General features: G+C 55.0%; 1 protein-coding gene across 2 annotated transcripts in view; it reads left to right on the top strand.

The window, feature by feature from the left end:
* The window catches only part of ITGA11 (integrin subunit alpha 11), a 47879-nt gene that overhangs the window by 18427 nt on the left and 14050 nt on the right, over window positions 1-15402 (top strand). For both annotated transcript variants that reach the window (XM_083849696.1, XM_083849695.1), the window contains exons 4-19: window positions 1067-1158; window positions 1449-1563; window positions 2477-2604; window positions 3700-3848; window positions 4547-4691; window positions 4947-5112; window positions 5808-5878; window positions 6698-6842; window positions 8827-8975; window positions 9164-9304; window positions 10043-10246; window positions 10780-10910; window positions 11565-11731; window positions 12870-13012; window positions 13898-14008; window positions 14592-14677. In XM_083849696.1, coding sequence (XP_083705822.1) covers window positions 1067-1158; window positions 1449-1563; window positions 2477-2604; window positions 3700-3848; window positions 4547-4691; window positions 4947-5112; window positions 5808-5878; window positions 6698-6842; window positions 8827-8975; window positions 9164-9304; window positions 10043-10246; window positions 10780-10910; window positions 11565-11731; window positions 12870-13012; window positions 13898-14008; window positions 14592-14677 — 2143 coding nt within the window. The remainder of the gene's footprint in view (window positions 1-1066; window positions 1159-1448; window positions 1564-2476; window positions 2605-3699; window positions 3849-4546; window positions 4692-4946; window positions 5113-5807; window positions 5879-6697; window positions 6843-8826; window positions 8976-9163; window positions 9305-10042; window positions 10247-10779; window positions 10911-11564; window positions 11732-12869; window positions 13013-13897; window positions 14009-14591; window positions 14678-15402) is intronic.

Here is a 15402-nt window from a genome sequence, read left to right on the forward strand (position 1 = left end):
TCTGGGTTTCTACCAGGGCTGATAAGAGAGGAGGAACTTTGGCTCATCTGCAGCATTTGATTGATTGGAACCAAATATGTCTTTGTCTGAAAGCATTGTGGGTTTGTTGGGCATTTTTTTTTTGTTTTGCTTTGGCTTTTGTTTTGTTTTGTTTTGCGGCGGTGTTTTCTGTTGTTGTTGTTGTTTGGGGTTTTTTGTTCAGTCGGTTGGCTTTCTCTATGAGAACACCAAGATTTTTCCAGGGAATAAATCTCTTTCGTGTGCAAATTCGAGTCTTGCTAAAAAGCAATCTTTTCCCATTGGAAACCAGTTTCAAATGAAAAGATCAGTTCCGTGAGCACACTCTATTTTATTTTATTTTTGATTAACTTGTCTTGCACAATCCCTTGAGGTCATTTGAGTAAAAGCAGGCGCAGGGATGCCAGGTGCACGTGTGGCCGAGGTGACCATTGTGGCTCTGTCCTGTGCCGCTCACGCAGAGCAGTCCCGGGAGCCAGCAAGGCCGGCAGGAGCCTCATCCCCATTGTCCCCATCGTCCCCATCGTCCTTGTCACCCCCACGGTCCCCACCTGGCCATCAGCGAGGGTTAAGCATCGCCAGCCGGGGCAGAGGAAGCTTGGGCGCCCTCACGGAGTTGCGCTGGGGGAACGGATGGGTTAGGCAGTGGTTTTGTCAGGGCTAAATGCTATTCCTGTTAACCTAAATAAAGGGTGGCCCCATGGGCCATTTCTGGTTTCTGGACTGTGACATGGGAAATGAGAGAAAGGCACAAGCATCAATCAGCCACTAAGTGCGTGCTGGCCTGACAATAAAGGATGAGGTGCTAGAGCTGCTCAGAAGGGTTTCTTTCCTAAGGATTTACCGCGTAAGAGTCTGTGACTCACGGTATAATTTCCAGAAGAAATTTCTCTTTGTTGGCTGTGGCAAGGAAAAAAAAAAAAAAAAAAGGAGAAAAAAAACAAAAAAAAGTCTTATCTTGACGACTGCTGCAAAAACACAAGGGAAAGCAAAAACCCCACGGCACCGAGGCGTGCTGCGCCCCGCTAACCGGGTCCTCTCTCCGAAGGAAGAGTCACGCTGTCCAACGTGTCCGAGCGGAAGGACAACATGCGCCTGGGGCTCAGCCTGGCCACCAACCCCAAGGACAGCAGCTTCCTGGTGAGGGCCGAGGGGCCGGCACAGCCCGGGGACCCTCTGCGGTACGCGCGTGTACAAGTGCACGCAGACAGCGCGTCTTTATGTGCATGTTCGGATATCTGCATGCGGGCCAGTCTTTTTCCAGGTCTTTGCCACCCCTCTCTGCTCTTTCGGGGTTTAGCCGTGCCTGGCGGCGATGCTCTGAGCCCCTGCTCTCCCCACCTCGTCCTGCACAGCCTCTCGGCATCCAGGCAGCGAAAAAGTGGCGTTTCCAGGCCCATCCCTGATGCTTTCTTTTTGTTTTTCCCCAGGCCTGCAGCCCGCTCTGGTCCCACGAGTGCGGCAGCTCCTACTACACCACGGGGATGTGCTCCCGCGTCAACGCCAACTTCAGATTCGCCAAGACCGTGGCCCCGGCTCTGCAGAGTAGGAGAAACTCTCGTGTAGCCTCTAACCCTCACCCCGAGCTCAAAGCTAGCCCAAATTTCCGTGCCCTGAGCACTTCGGTACCATTGAGCAAACAAAGCTCCGTCGGTGCTTGCCAGAAGGCGAGATAGCGGAGGAAATTATTGCAGGGAAGTGATTCAAAGGGGGTCACAAACGCAGACATCTGGTAAACATTTTCTTTCCGACTGACACTCGAGGAAGACAAAAAATACCTTATTCTCCCAAAAACAGAACAAAAAGCATCCAGAATATTTTATCAGCGCAGCTCGGAAGGAAAAATAGGGGAAGAATTCAGAGCTTGGCCGCACAAAACAAAGAGCTCATTGACGGGATGCTAAATATTCTGGCCCAAATTTGTAGATTTGGGGGCACGATTTGATTTTGAGGTAATAAAATGAGCTTCCTGGCTTTCCCGTGGGTGGTAGGAAACTACAGAGGGCTGCCCTGGACCAGCCTCTGCAAGCGCTCCTTCTCCCCATCCTGGCTTGGGAGAGAAATGGGACTTTTGGGTGGCAGAGGCAGAAAGGGCTCGGGAGCGCAGCACGGCGCCGCGGGGGGAGCAGGGGCCGGATCCTGCCCGCAGGGGGTGCCCTTTGATGTACGTAGCGTATGAGACCGGATAGAGGTCCAAATCTGAATCAGAGAAGATACCGCGGGGCGTTATTCTTAGAAAGTTATCCAGACTTCTCTTGGCAGAGAGGATGCACGTGGCTTCTTTCTACCCTACTGCAGTGAATATTGGAGTGAAGGGCTTTATGAGCGATTGAAGTAGGATTTCTTTTCTCGAACAAATCACAAGAGCAAGTACCTGACTGCGAGGAATGAAGCCATAAATCCCCCCTTCACAAGTGCTGCCAAGGCCTTTCAATAACGCACTGCGTATTTTTCACAGGATGCCAGACGTACATGGACATAATCATAGTCCTGGACGGATCAAACAGCATATATCCTTGGGTTGAAGTTCAGCACTTCCTGATAAACATCTTGAAAAAATTTTACATCGGCCCCGGCCAGATACAAGTAAGCCCGTGCACGGCTCGTGCGTTCCCGTCTCACGTAGATTCCTCCGGCTTTTCTCAAAGCCTCTTTTCTGCCAAAAGTACCGTAACTTAGCCCTGTGCTTTTTCAAAATAAACTTCCAACGTATGAATTCTAAAGCTGAGCCCGTGGAAATAATGCTCACATCAATGTCCTTAGATGAGCTACGGGGAGAGCAGCAACCCACACCCCGGCCAGGCACGGGGAGGATGAAATCATATGGAAATATCGAAGTATTGCCCTGCAATCGTGCGCTTATTTGCGCAGGGACTGTGCTCAGCTCCATGACAAACAAAGAAAGGGAGGACAGATGTGTTTGGGCTGCTCCTGAGTCCTCAGCACTTGGCAGAAATAAACCCCGGGGCTGCTGTGGGGCCACAACACAGCACAGCACGGCCGCATCGTCCCGTATCTGTGTACCAGGGGGCAACAGCAGGCAGAAAATGGAAACAGAATCGAGCACTGGTCCCACAGAGGGTCCCAGAGATTGCTCCCAATCAGTGGTCCCATAGAGGGAAAACTGGAGCAAATCGAGATTTTACTGGTGGCCGTGGACAGCCAGGGAGGTCAGGTCCCAGTACCAGCAGGAACACAAGTAGGGATGCTCAGCTGCTGGCTCCTGCTGAATCCCTGTTCCCAGTGGCTTCCTCTTCGGCTGGTGAACACAACTGCAAACACTGTTGGGCCCTGATATTTATTGTCACTGCTAGCCCCACACGCTGCCAAAATACCATCCGGTTCCTGCTGCACTTTTACCGCTTTTATTTTACCCTCTTGCCTGGCCCAATTTTAGGAGGCATTTGCGGCAAATCCCCCTGCGGCAGCTCGTGTGCAAGCAAGCAACGCGTGTTTTTTGCTTGCGCGTGCAAACGGATGCTCGATCATGCAATGTCATAGCGCAGTTTTGGGGTTGCAGAGCAGGCACCAGGCCGCCCGTGGTTCCCAGTCAGCGCTCAGCACCGCTGTGCCCAAAATGCAGCCCTGGTGCTGCTCCCCGTGAGGGGGGGCGCGTGCCCTCTGCGCTGCTGTGCCCTGCCACACGGCAGGCTGTCGGCGTGACCTGTCTGTAATCCCTAGGTCGGCGTGGTTCAGTACGGAGAGGACGTGGTCCACGAGTTTCACTTAAATGACTACAGGTCTGTAAAAGACGTGGTGGCAGCTGCCAGTCACATAGAGCAAAGAGGAGGCACAGAAACCAGGACTGCCTATGGGATAGAGTTTGCTCGGTAAAAATTTCTCACGTTCACCCCGAGAAGTTTGCAGTGGCTGTTTTAATTCCCTCCTCCCCCCACCACGCTCCTGCCCTCCTTGCTGTGTGCAAGGCAGGGGCGCAGCATGCTTCTCCAAAAATGCCCAGTCCTCATCTGATGCTCTGCAAGGGCTGAGCCCCGAGCTGCAGAGGGGCCGGGGGTGGGCACAGGAGCAGATCCCGAACGTGTCTCCTCTTTCTGAAAGCACCCAAAGCTCAGACATCACCCCCAGCACTGCCCTGCAGCTGGCCCAGCTCTTCTGCACACCCGGTGTGTACTGGGGAGCCCAGCATGGCCCCGACCCACAGCTCTGTCTCCTCATTTACCCAGGGCTAACTCTGTCCCTGCATATTTTTACCACAGCCTGACCCGTATTCCGGATTTAGTGCATCCTGCCGAGCTAAAGGATGCTCTCTGCAAAAAGCCAGCTCCGCTAGAGGAAAAGCCCCCTTTCAAAGTCCTGAAGCATTCCCTGAGCATCCCGCACCCCACTGCACCTCCCTGTGTGCCAGCAGCCCCCCGATCCCCCCCCGTGCTTTGTGACCTGACCGCTGGGGCTCGTGTCCCACCGCAGGGCATGCAGGGCGACACCTCGGGGACACGGGCGAGCGCGCGGGGGCTGCCACGACCCCGCCGGCGACGCTGAGCAGCCCAGGGCATCTCTTCAATTGCAGCTCGGAAGCGTTTCAGAAAGGTGGCCGGAAAGGGGCAAAGAGAGTAATGATTGTAATCACAGATGGAGAGTCGCACGACAGCCCAGACCTGGAGAAGGTGATCGAGGACAGCGAGAAGGACAACGTCACCAGATACGCGGTGGCGGTGAGTAGCGGGGCCCTGCCGCTGCAGGAGGCGGTGAGAGACGCTCACGGCGGGACGTGGCTGCCCAAGGAGGTGCTGGGGAGGGGCAGGACCCTGCGAGGCACCCAAATGGCATCCGTCCTTACAGCCCCCCCCCCAGCCTGCTCCCATCGCGGGGTGCCAGGCGCAAAGGGGAAGAACAGACCTGGGATGCTCTGGGACGGCTTTATCCACCGCGTGAAAACACCTGACACTGCCTTCCTCTCCCAAACCCAGGTTCTGGGTTATTATAACAGAAGAGGGATCAATCCCGAAGCCTTTCTGAACGAGATAAAATTCATAGCGAGCGACCCGGATGACAAGCACTTCTTCAACGTCACCGACGAGGCAGCGCTCAAAGACATCGTGGACGCGCTGGGGGAAAGGATATTTAGCCTGGAAGGTGAGCGGGGCGCCTCCCCTGCACCCCCCAGGGACGCGCTGCTCAGCACCGCACACCCCAGCCAGATTCGCTGTGCCGGGTCCTTTCTGGAACGGTTCGTGCTGGGGGGGCAGGAACACGGAGCCTCCACTTGATGCACGCACCCCAGCACGCACGTTTTGTCCGATAAAAGGCTTTTTTTTTTTTTCCTTTTTCCTTCCACGCTTGCTGGTCTTCAAAACTACATTTGTCTAAATTTCATACTAAAATGGCATATTGGGACAAAGCCTTGAAACAAAAGATGGAGGGTTTTCACTGAACGTCTCAGCGTTTGGGGGAATATTGGGCAAACCAGCCCATAAACTCCCCCCCAGTAATCTCAGCCAGCCCAGCGCTTCTGTGGAAGAATATTTCACTGGGCGAGGAATTTCAGCCAGCTGCAATAATTAAGCGAGATCCTCCGAATCCGCACTTTTATGTGCTCCTGCAGTTTGTATCTAGGAAAGGAGGCAGCACTCCCGCTGTTTATTAATTCTGCGTTTATTCAGTGGCTCATTGGCAGCACGAGCGTGTGTAGCTGGGGGGATTTAGGGGGGGGCGCGGGCACCTTTGTGCTCCAGCAGGGTGGAGGTGGCTCTCCAGCCCGGCCAGACCCACAGGTCACCTCCTGGAAAGCTTTCCCTTAACGACAGAGTCTTTGTTTGTTTGTATTGAAGGAACCAACAAGAACGAAATCTCCTTTGGACTGGAGATGTCCCAGACCGGCTTCTCATCGCACATCGTGGAAGTAAGAGGGTGACCTCTTCGCTCTGCTCCCGCCTGCGCGTTTGCTGTGGGCGGCTGACCGGTGGAAAACGGGGGGGAGGGAGCGCAGAGGATGAGTTCAGGCTGTGAATTCGGGCTGTTCAACTGCATTACTGCCTGCCCGCCGAGCAGGCAGTAAATGCAGCTATTTCATTTCATTTCATTTTATTTTTATTTTTATTTTTATTTTTATTTTTATTTTTATTTTTATTTTTATTTTTATTTTTATATTTTTATTTTTATTTTTATTTTTATTTTTATTTTTATTTTATTTTTATTTTATTTTATTTTATTTTATTTTATTTTATTTTATTTTATTTTATTTTACTTTACTTTACTTTACTTTACTTTACTTTACTTTACTTTACTTTATTTTATTTTATTTTATTTTATTTTATTTTATTTTATTTTATTTTATTTTATTTTATTTTATTTTATTTTATTTTCTGAGAAGGGACCCTCCTCCTGCCCCTTCCTGCAAAACCCGTGATTTCTGGCAGGGACCATTTGCTGTTTTCCCTCCCCGCACTCTGCAGCCCCCAGTAGGTACACAGCCCGGGAGCGGGGCTTTTAGGGACCCCCACGAGCATTCCCCCACAAAACCAACCCACCGGGCCCTCACCCGTCCCACCCTCAGCATGCATCACCTTCACCCCTCTGGGCAAGAATTGCTTCCGATAGGAGAAAAATAACACAAAAAGAGGCCCAAAACCCATCCCCAAGGCCACCTGATGAGCTTTGGCAGGGGATGTTCGGTGCCTTTGCTCTGGCTCTGTGCTGACGGCTGCCGTCCCCCCCCCAGGACGGGATCCTGCTGGGGGCCGTGGGCGCCTACGACTGGAACGGGGCCGTGCTGAAGGAGACCAGCAGCGGGAAGGTGATCCCGCTGCGCGAGTCCTACCTCCAGGAGTTCCCCGAGGAGCTGAAGAACCACGGCGCCTACCTGGGTGAGGGAGCCCCGCCGGGCACAATCGCTGGGACGCGGTCGTGGTTGGGTGCTTCGTATTTGGGTGATTAATATTTGCTTGATATTTGGGCGCTTAATATTTGGGCGCTTAATTTTTGGGTGCTTAATATTTGCTTTATATTTGGGCTCTTAATATTTGAATGCTTAATATTTGCTTAATATTTGGGCGCTTAATATTTGGGCGCTTAATATTTGGGTGGTTAATATTTGCTTTATATTTGGGCTCTTAATATCTGAATGCTTAATATTTGCTTTATATTTGGGTGCTTATTTTTTGCTTTGTATTTGGGCTCTTAATATTTGGATGCTTCATATTTGCTTAATATTTGGGGGGTTAGTATTTGGGCTCTTAATATTTGGGTGCTTCATATTTGCTTAATATTTGGGTGCTTCATATTTGGGTGCTTGATATGTGATTGCTTAATATTTGTTTAATATTTGGGCGCTTAATATTTGGACGCTTAATATTTGGGTGCTTAATATTTGCTTTATATTTGGGTGCTTAATATTTGCTTTATATTTGGGTGCTGATTTTTTGCTTTGTATTTGGGCTCTTAATATTTGGATGCTTAATATTTGCTTAATATTTGGGGGGTTAGTATTTGGGCGCTTAATATTTGGGTGCTTCATATTTGCTTAATATTTGGGTGCTTCATATTTGGGTGCTTGACATTTGATTGCTTAATATTTGTTTAATATTTGGGCATTTAATATTTGGGTGCTTAATATTTGAGCGCTTAATATTTGGGCGCTTAATATTTGCTTTCTATTTGGGTTCTTAATATTTGGGCTCTTAATATTTGGGTGCTTAATATTTGCTTAATATTTGGACCTGCCCTGCCCCTGGCACCCGGGGAGAGCCCCGCGGCGCCTGCTTCGTGCCGCACAAACACGACTCGAGTGCAGAAGCGGCTCAGACCCCATCCAGCCCGGGTCATTCGCAGTGCTTACTGGAACAGTTTAAGAAACACTGATGAAATTTCATGCCCGGGGAGGAAATACCTGCTGTGCTAATCCGTTCCATGTGTGGGAGCCCCGCAGTGAGGATCCCAGGCTGGTTGCAAAACGAAGCCTCTGCCCGGGCTGTGCGTGTCCGCCTGGGCACAGAGCGGGGTCTGGGGGCTGCGGGGTCACCCCCCGGCACGTGGAGGCTCTTCCCTCTGTGGATGGGGACACGAACTGCCCCGGGTGCTGTTTTTCTTACTGGAAGCAATGGTAAAGACAGGAATATTAAGAAAGCCCTGGTGCATCCTGCGGCACGGCAGCCCAGCTCCGGGACCTGGGTGCTTCAGGGCTGATGTTCTGCTTAGAAATATTGTCCCAGGAGAGGAATATATGGGAAGGCAGAGACTAAGGTACGGTCAGTGCCCAGGGAAAGGGCTCTGTAAGCCCCACCAGCCCCTCTCTTACTCAAAACTCAGCTTGCTGTGACCCTGAGGGATCTGATCCAGCTTTACAGTTGGCTGTGCTTTGAGTGTCTAAAAATTTAATTAGCATTTAAAACCGACTGTGAATGTGCAGAAGCCTGGAGCTGCCTGCAAGTCTGAAAGAGGGGATTTTGCAACCCCAGCATTATATTCCCGTGTAAGCCCACCTGCATCCGTGAGCAAGTGGAACAGCGCAGCGTGTGACATGCAGCGCTGCTGATGCCAGCACAGAAAATAATCCTGCGGGGTCAGAAATTGGGATCGCTGGGGGTCGTTAGCTTGGCATAAATATTTGTGAGCAATGGTCGGGGTGGGTGCACAGCTTTTATTGCGCCCTGAATTTTCACGTCCAGCATCAGCAAAACCTTCCGTGCATGATGACAGGGGTTTACCTGCGTGACTGCATCGCCGGCAAAGCCTTGGTTCAGAGCTGGCCAGGGCTGTGCCGGCAGCACAGAGGTGACCCCAGGCAGGCTGTGGGATGGGGGGGCGAGCAAGGGGCTGGATCCTGCTCACCCCCCCCCTCCCAAAACGCAGGTTACACCGTCTCCTCCGTCGTGTCCACCGCACGCGAGCGGCTCTACGTCGCGGGAGCGCCGCGGTTCAACCACACGGGGAAGGTGATCATCTTCACCATGCACAACAACCGCAACCTCACCATCCACCAGGCGCTGAAGGGAGAGCAGGTAACGCCGGGGCACGGTGTTAAGGGTGCTTAAGAGGCTCAGCAGCGCAACGTGCCCGTGGTCAGGGACCTCCTGCACCCAAGGCTCCAAAGCATGGGATAAGAGGGGGCTTGAGCCGTCCTTGCCAGCGAGGGTCGCGGTCCCTGCGTGCTGGCGGCGCTGCTCCCATCCCCTCCTGTCTCCCCCAGATCGGCTCCTACTACGGAAGCGAGATCAACTCCCTGGACGTGAACGGCGACGGTGTCACGGACGTGCTGCTGGTGGGAGCCCCCATGTACTTCAGCGAGGGCAGGGAGAGGGGCAAGGTCTACGTCTACGCCCTGCGAGAGGTACGGGCACAACCGGCCGCCACCACGGGTCTGGGTCCCCGGGGTCCCCTCGCCCACAGCCCCCGGGATGGGATGCACAGGGAGATGTTGTCCCCTCCACCAGCACTTTGGGGCACAGGTAGGACGTATCATACTGGTTTTCCTGCCTGCTGCCCTGCCACCCTCAAATCCTGGTAAAAAAAAAATGTAGTTTCTGACCCAATTCTGACGGGCCCTGGGGATTCAGGAGCAGCAAGAAGATCGTGCTCAAAATCCAGGGCTGCGCGTGCTGCCCAGCACAGCAGGGATCCCCATATCTAAAGCAAAATTTTCATGCAATTCTTTATGTTGCTCTAAAAGGAAGGCAAAGCAGCCATCAGCATGGGACTCACCCACACCACAGCTGAAGGCTCACCCCGTTTCCTCCTCGTGCCGACTCAGCAACCCCCTTCCCGGGCTCCTCTTTGCGGGCTCCTGGCTCTCCCCAAGCTTGTGCATGAGCCGGGCTTTGCAGAGGAGCAGCAGAGCAGCCCCCGAGCTGCCCCCGCTGCCAGGGGCACGTTTCCACCCCGCGGCACCTCCGTCCATCCCGGCACCCACGCGCCAGAAACCCAGCGGGTGAAAGGCTCCGTGGATAGGTGTCGGGCTCTTTGTTTTACAGGACTCCAAGGGGTTGCTTCTTGTCTGTTTGCCTTTGGGGGTTTTCCTGGCTCTCCAGGCTTGCTGCTGAGGTTGTTTTTTTCCCTTTTATCCCCACAGAACCGCTTTGTTTCCAGCGGGGCCCTGGGGGACCTGCAGAGCTACCAGAACTCCCGCTTCGGCTCCTGCATCGCCGCCGTGCCCGACCTCAACCAGGACTCCTACAACGACGTCGTGGTCGGGGCGCCTTTGGAGGACGACCACCAAGGAGCGATATACATCTTCCTCGGCTTCGAGGAGACCGTCCTGAAGAAGTACAAGCAGGTACAGCTCCCGGGGCTTTGGTCGGCCCCATCCTGCATTAACCAAACCCAGCGTGAAGTCGACGTCCAGCGACGTCCCTGGGCACCAGCGCAGTCAGAGGGTCAGGAATTCGTGCTCAGCATTTCCTCCTCGCACAGTCACTAGATAGCTTCTGTTTTGGTGGGCCCGAGACAAAACAAGCGTATGGTATGGAAAACACGCTTGAAATTAGGGGGGATGCTTAGCGCTCAGTGCAGTGACTTGCCTTGGGTAAAATATTAGAAACACTTGTGAGAAACAGTAAATGTCAGCAGAAATCTTTGGACGGTGTCTCCGAGGGGAAACTGCTCTCACTCCCTGGCAAATTAAGTTTTTTAAATTAAGAACCCAGTAACGTGGCGGGGACTGGCACAGCAAACCTCAGCGCGCCCCTGCTCACGTGCGAAGCCTCCTCCGTGCGGCTGCGGCTGGGCGCCAGCTCCGCAGGCAGAGGTGCTCCTGACGGAAACCAGGCTGGATTTTTTTTTTTTTTTCCTCTTTTTTTGCTTTTTCAGCGGATAGCAGCTGCAGACCTCGGACCAGGCCTGATGTATTTTGGATGCAGCATCCACGGACAGCTGGACATGAACGAAGACGGGCTCGTGGACTTAGCCATCGGCTCTCTTGGGAACGCCGTGCTGCTCTGGTTAGCTGCGTCTCTTTTGGCACTGCCCCTGCCCCAAGTCCGCTGCGATGCGCTCACGTTTCCAGGGGAGTAGTAACCTCCCAAAAATCCGACCCGTCTTTCCAGAATTACAACCCCTCTCCAGCAGGGCCAGGGGATTTAAGATGTAGCAGAGCCCTAGAAAGACATCAGGGTTGTTTTGCGTGGAATTTCCTTGTTAGTTCCCCAAGAGCTTCAAAGCAGTGATTTCATCCGATGATTCGCTCAGATTCCCTCTGTCCTTATTTAACAAAGCAACTCGATATTTTCGAACACTGATTAATACTTGCATGGTCCCTTGAGGCTGTTAGGACGGAGGTAGCAGCCCCAGCAGAGATGTGCCACCTGCACCCACCCTGGGGCTGCTTCAAACACACTGATGTGCGTGCAAGGGGCCAAATCCTGCCCTCAGCGCTGAGCCCCTTCACTGCCATAAGCAGGAGGCCAGTGCATGCTGGAGATCTTATTCCTCCAACGCTACACAGCCGAGCTGAGGGCAGGTCAGCACCTTGTGGTGGCCTTTGGGAAACGTGTGAAAAGGGCTCCCCTGGAGACGTGGGAGCCCCCTGGGGGCTGCTGAGCCGTGCGTGGGTGCCCCGTGCTGCAGCGACCTCCTGGCCCTCGTTCGCCCCGCAGGTCCCGCAGCGTCGTCCAGATCAACGCCAGCATCCGCTTCGAGCCCTCCAAAATCAACATCTTCACCAAGGACTGCAAGCGGAACGGGAAGGATGCCACCTGCATGTCGGCCTTCATCTGCTTCACCGCCGTCTTCCTCTCGGCCCACTTCCAGACGGCCAGCGTGGGTAAGCAGCGGGGCTGCTGGCGCTGCAAACCCTCGGTTTGCTCGTTACAAGGGCTCTCCAGCCCCGAGGGAGATCCCAGCTCGGGGAACCAGCCAGGAGCTCGGTGTGTTTGGGGTGTGCACACCGCGAGCGGCCTCAAACCCTTTTTGCCCCCGGCTAGCATAGCAGGGACCCCGCTCCGCCGCCGCGCTGTGCCGAGGAGCTCCCCAAGGACAAACGCTTGGCGGGGCTCGGCCTCATCTCCCCCCTCTGTCCCAGGCTTGCCTGGCCACGGTGCGTGTGACAGCGCTGTCCCCAGCACCTCGCAGCCCCCGGGGCAGGGCAGGAGGGGACGTGGCCATCCCGCAGAGCTCCTCCGTCCTCCCCCTGCCGCAGGACACATCTGCGGACCAGATGTGCGCCCTGCCGAAAGGCTCGGGGGATCTTTACGGCCGGGTTGGCCAGCTCTGCTTTGAAAGCCCCGCGTGTTGCCGTGACCCGGCGGGTGCCCGTGGCTCTGCGGGAGGAGACGAGGGCGGCTCAGCCCCCGGGACCCGGCAGCAATCGCTCTTGAAGGGCGTTCCGGCACGGGAAAAAGCAGGTCACGAGCAGAGCCAAATTTATTCATTTTTCACATGATTTCTACCCAGAAAAGCCTCCCTGTGGGCAGTGCTGCTGCCAGCTCTTTGCTTCCCTGCATGTTTTGCGTCATGGCGCTGTGGTGGGTGCAGCTTCCTCCTGCTCAGCACCGGCTGGGGACCCTCGGCTGCTGCCCCTGCGCTGCAGGATGCAAACGTCTGCGGCAAAGCCGCGGGGAGAGCACAGCAGTACCTCCAGAAGGGTTACAGGCCAGCACGTGGATATATGAGCCAAATATTTATATATCCTGCACTAATTTTACTCAGTGCTGAAGTTCCTGGTTTGACCTGGAAAGCGGATGCTTATTCCAAAGAAATTCGGGTTAAAGGCAACAGCAGCCCAGCCCCATTTCCCCATGGTGTGCCCATGCCGTCCACCCCCAGAGGCATCTCAGCGCAGCCCCCCTTGCCAGCGGGGCGGCAGGACGTGGAGTGCACGAGAGCCCAATTTTTGGCCCGGTGTCGGTGTACAGGAGCTGTAAGGACGGGGAGAGCGCTGAGCCGCCCTGCTCTCGTTGCAGCGCTGCACTACAATGCCACCATCGACGAGCGGCGGTACACGCCGCGGGCTCTCCTGGACGAGAGCGGGGAGCGGCACGCTCACCAGGCGCTGGTGCTGCCGGCGGGGCAGGAGCACTGCGACAGGCTCCACTTCCACGTGCTGGTAAGTGGGGACAGGACAGGACGGGACGGGAGCCTCTGCTGCGGGGCTGCAGCCGCCCGAGCGAAGCCGTTCTGCTTGCACAAAGCAGTGGGAGGCATCAACAGGGCGACGGCAGGGGTGTCGATGGCCTCACGTGGCTGGAAACAAGCCTGGGCCACGAGCCTGGATTTATTCACACCGGGTTTGATGTGGTCAGGGGTGGACCGGGGCCACGGAGCCGCCAGCACGCTGCAGCACTGGCTGCATCACACCCCAGCTTCCTCCGTGCGCTCCTCTGCAAGCCACTAACCGTGCCACCAGGGACAGCACGCACTCAGTGCCTGGACCAGACTGGTCCTCCTGCTCCAAAATCAATGAAAATTCTCTTTTTATTTTCCGTCGGGAGCCATTGCATCTCCATGCCAGCCCCCGCTGCTCTCATCCTCTGCAGCCCAGACCATCAGGTTCATCTCCCTAGGCGCAGAAGCCAGCAAAACCCTCGGCATGGCTCGTGGGGAACAGCTGATGCACAAACCTGGCCAAAATCAAACATTCCCAGAGAATGATGAGAATTCTTCGGAAGCCAGCGAGGGCCGAGCTGCCAGACTGGCCCGGCCCCAAGCCCCAGCCTGAACTGCCATGAACTTCTGGGAAACTCGGTTCTAGAGACGGAGCCGGGGGTTGAGCTCCAGAAGGAGCTCGGTGCAGAGCAGCCCAGTGCACCTCGTGTGTTAGGGGCAAGGCATGGGGAGAGCCGGGAGAGGCTCAGGGAGAGGTACAGGGAAGGCGCAGCTCGGTCACCGGCCGGACACATTATTATTTCGTGAAATAACCACACGTGGCCCCAGTGCTACCTGACTTTGTAGGAGTCCTGCCCTCTTCAACCGTGCTCTCTGCCTGTCCCAGGACACGGCTGACTACGTGAAGCCGGTGACGTTCTCGGTCGACTACGAGCTGGAGCACCCCGAGAGCGGCCCCATGCTGGACGACGGCTGGCCCACCTCGCTCAAGGTCTCGGTACGTGCAGCTCCCTCCCCTGGGGGTCTTGCCAGGTGCCTGCAAGGCAGCAGGCGAGGAACCCTTGCTGTCAGCCGGAGCTGAGCAAAATCCACCCAGCAAGGGCAATCCTGCAAAGCTCTTCCAGAGGCTGAGCATCTCCGTTTCTTGTTTCCCTGCTGGGTGGTTTTGCTGTGGGATTTCAGGGCTCTGGCTGCCCAGCAGGTGGGGGTGCTGAAATGTGGGGGCTGCAGCAAGCAGGGTCTGAGCCTGCCCAGTTTGTGCGGCTTTAAATGGAGGGAGAAAAGGGGAGCTTAGCTGCTGAAGGCTGGGTGCATATCAGGAATGATTAGCGTCCCACAGGGGCGCTGGAGGGGCTCAGGGACTGTAGAGGACACCGGTGCCTGTAGCTGGAACTGAAAAGCCAATTTGGTGCTAAGCTTGGCCATTGGGCTTATCTCTGGAGGAGCCATCTGCTGCTTTGTCTTGGGGCTGCGACCCCCCCGTCCCTCCTGCGATCACAAGATGTTCGGGACCCGCTGCAGCCTGCAGCTCACGGCCAGGGACACAGAGCATCACCCAGCTGTCTCATTGTCCCCACCAGGTCCCGTTCTGGAACGGGTGCAACGAGGATGAGCACTGCGTCCCTGACCTGGTCCTCGACGCTCGAAGCGACGTGCCCAGCGCCATGTGAGTGGGTCACACCGAGCATCCTCCCCTTGGGCTCACAAACCCCGGGGCTGTGCTCCAGCATTGCTCGGGGTCCCTCGTCCCACAGCCCCAGTGAGCACCAGCAGCTGGGACCCGGTCCCCGGGGACAATTCTGCTCCTGCTGCTGGTGGCAGCGGGCTGGCGGTGAGCAGAGTCGTCCCGCTGTGCTCTCGGGGTTCGTCTGCTCCCTACGTGGAACAAACTGGTGTTTGTTCAGGGAGCCCGCAAAACTACTGATATCTGGTGCCATGGTGATGGGCCCCAAAGACAAATCAGGAAATAACAGGGGACTAAATGCGAGGCTGGCGTTACCCGCCTGGCGGTCGCAGGCTTGACTCACCCAGCAGAAATAATTACACGCTGTGTCTGATCCCTTAAAGAGCTTTTAAAGGTTGTCCCTGAGGAGCGCAGGAGCCCAAATCTCTGCTCACGCTGATGGCAGCGGGCTCTGGACCAAACTCAGAGCTGATACAAGGGTGATTTCTGCTGAGAAAATCACTTTTGGGGTTACTCGTTGGAATAGACATGTTCCCTCAAAGCGGCGCCCTGGCTGCTCTGCTGTTAAAGGGAGCAGGCGGCCCTGATGTGAAACCTTTTATAATTTCCTTTCCCCGTGTTTTTTATAAAGAAAATTAAGGCCCAAACACCCATCAAGTCTGCAAAACCACGCAGCGTGCTGCCTCTGCAGTCTGTTGGCGAACTTC

Source organism: Anser anser, assembly GCF_964211835.1.
Source record: "Anser anser genome assembly, chromosome: 10".
Taxonomy (NCBI): Eukaryota; Metazoa; Chordata; class Aves; order Anseriformes; family Anatidae; genus Anser; species Anser anser.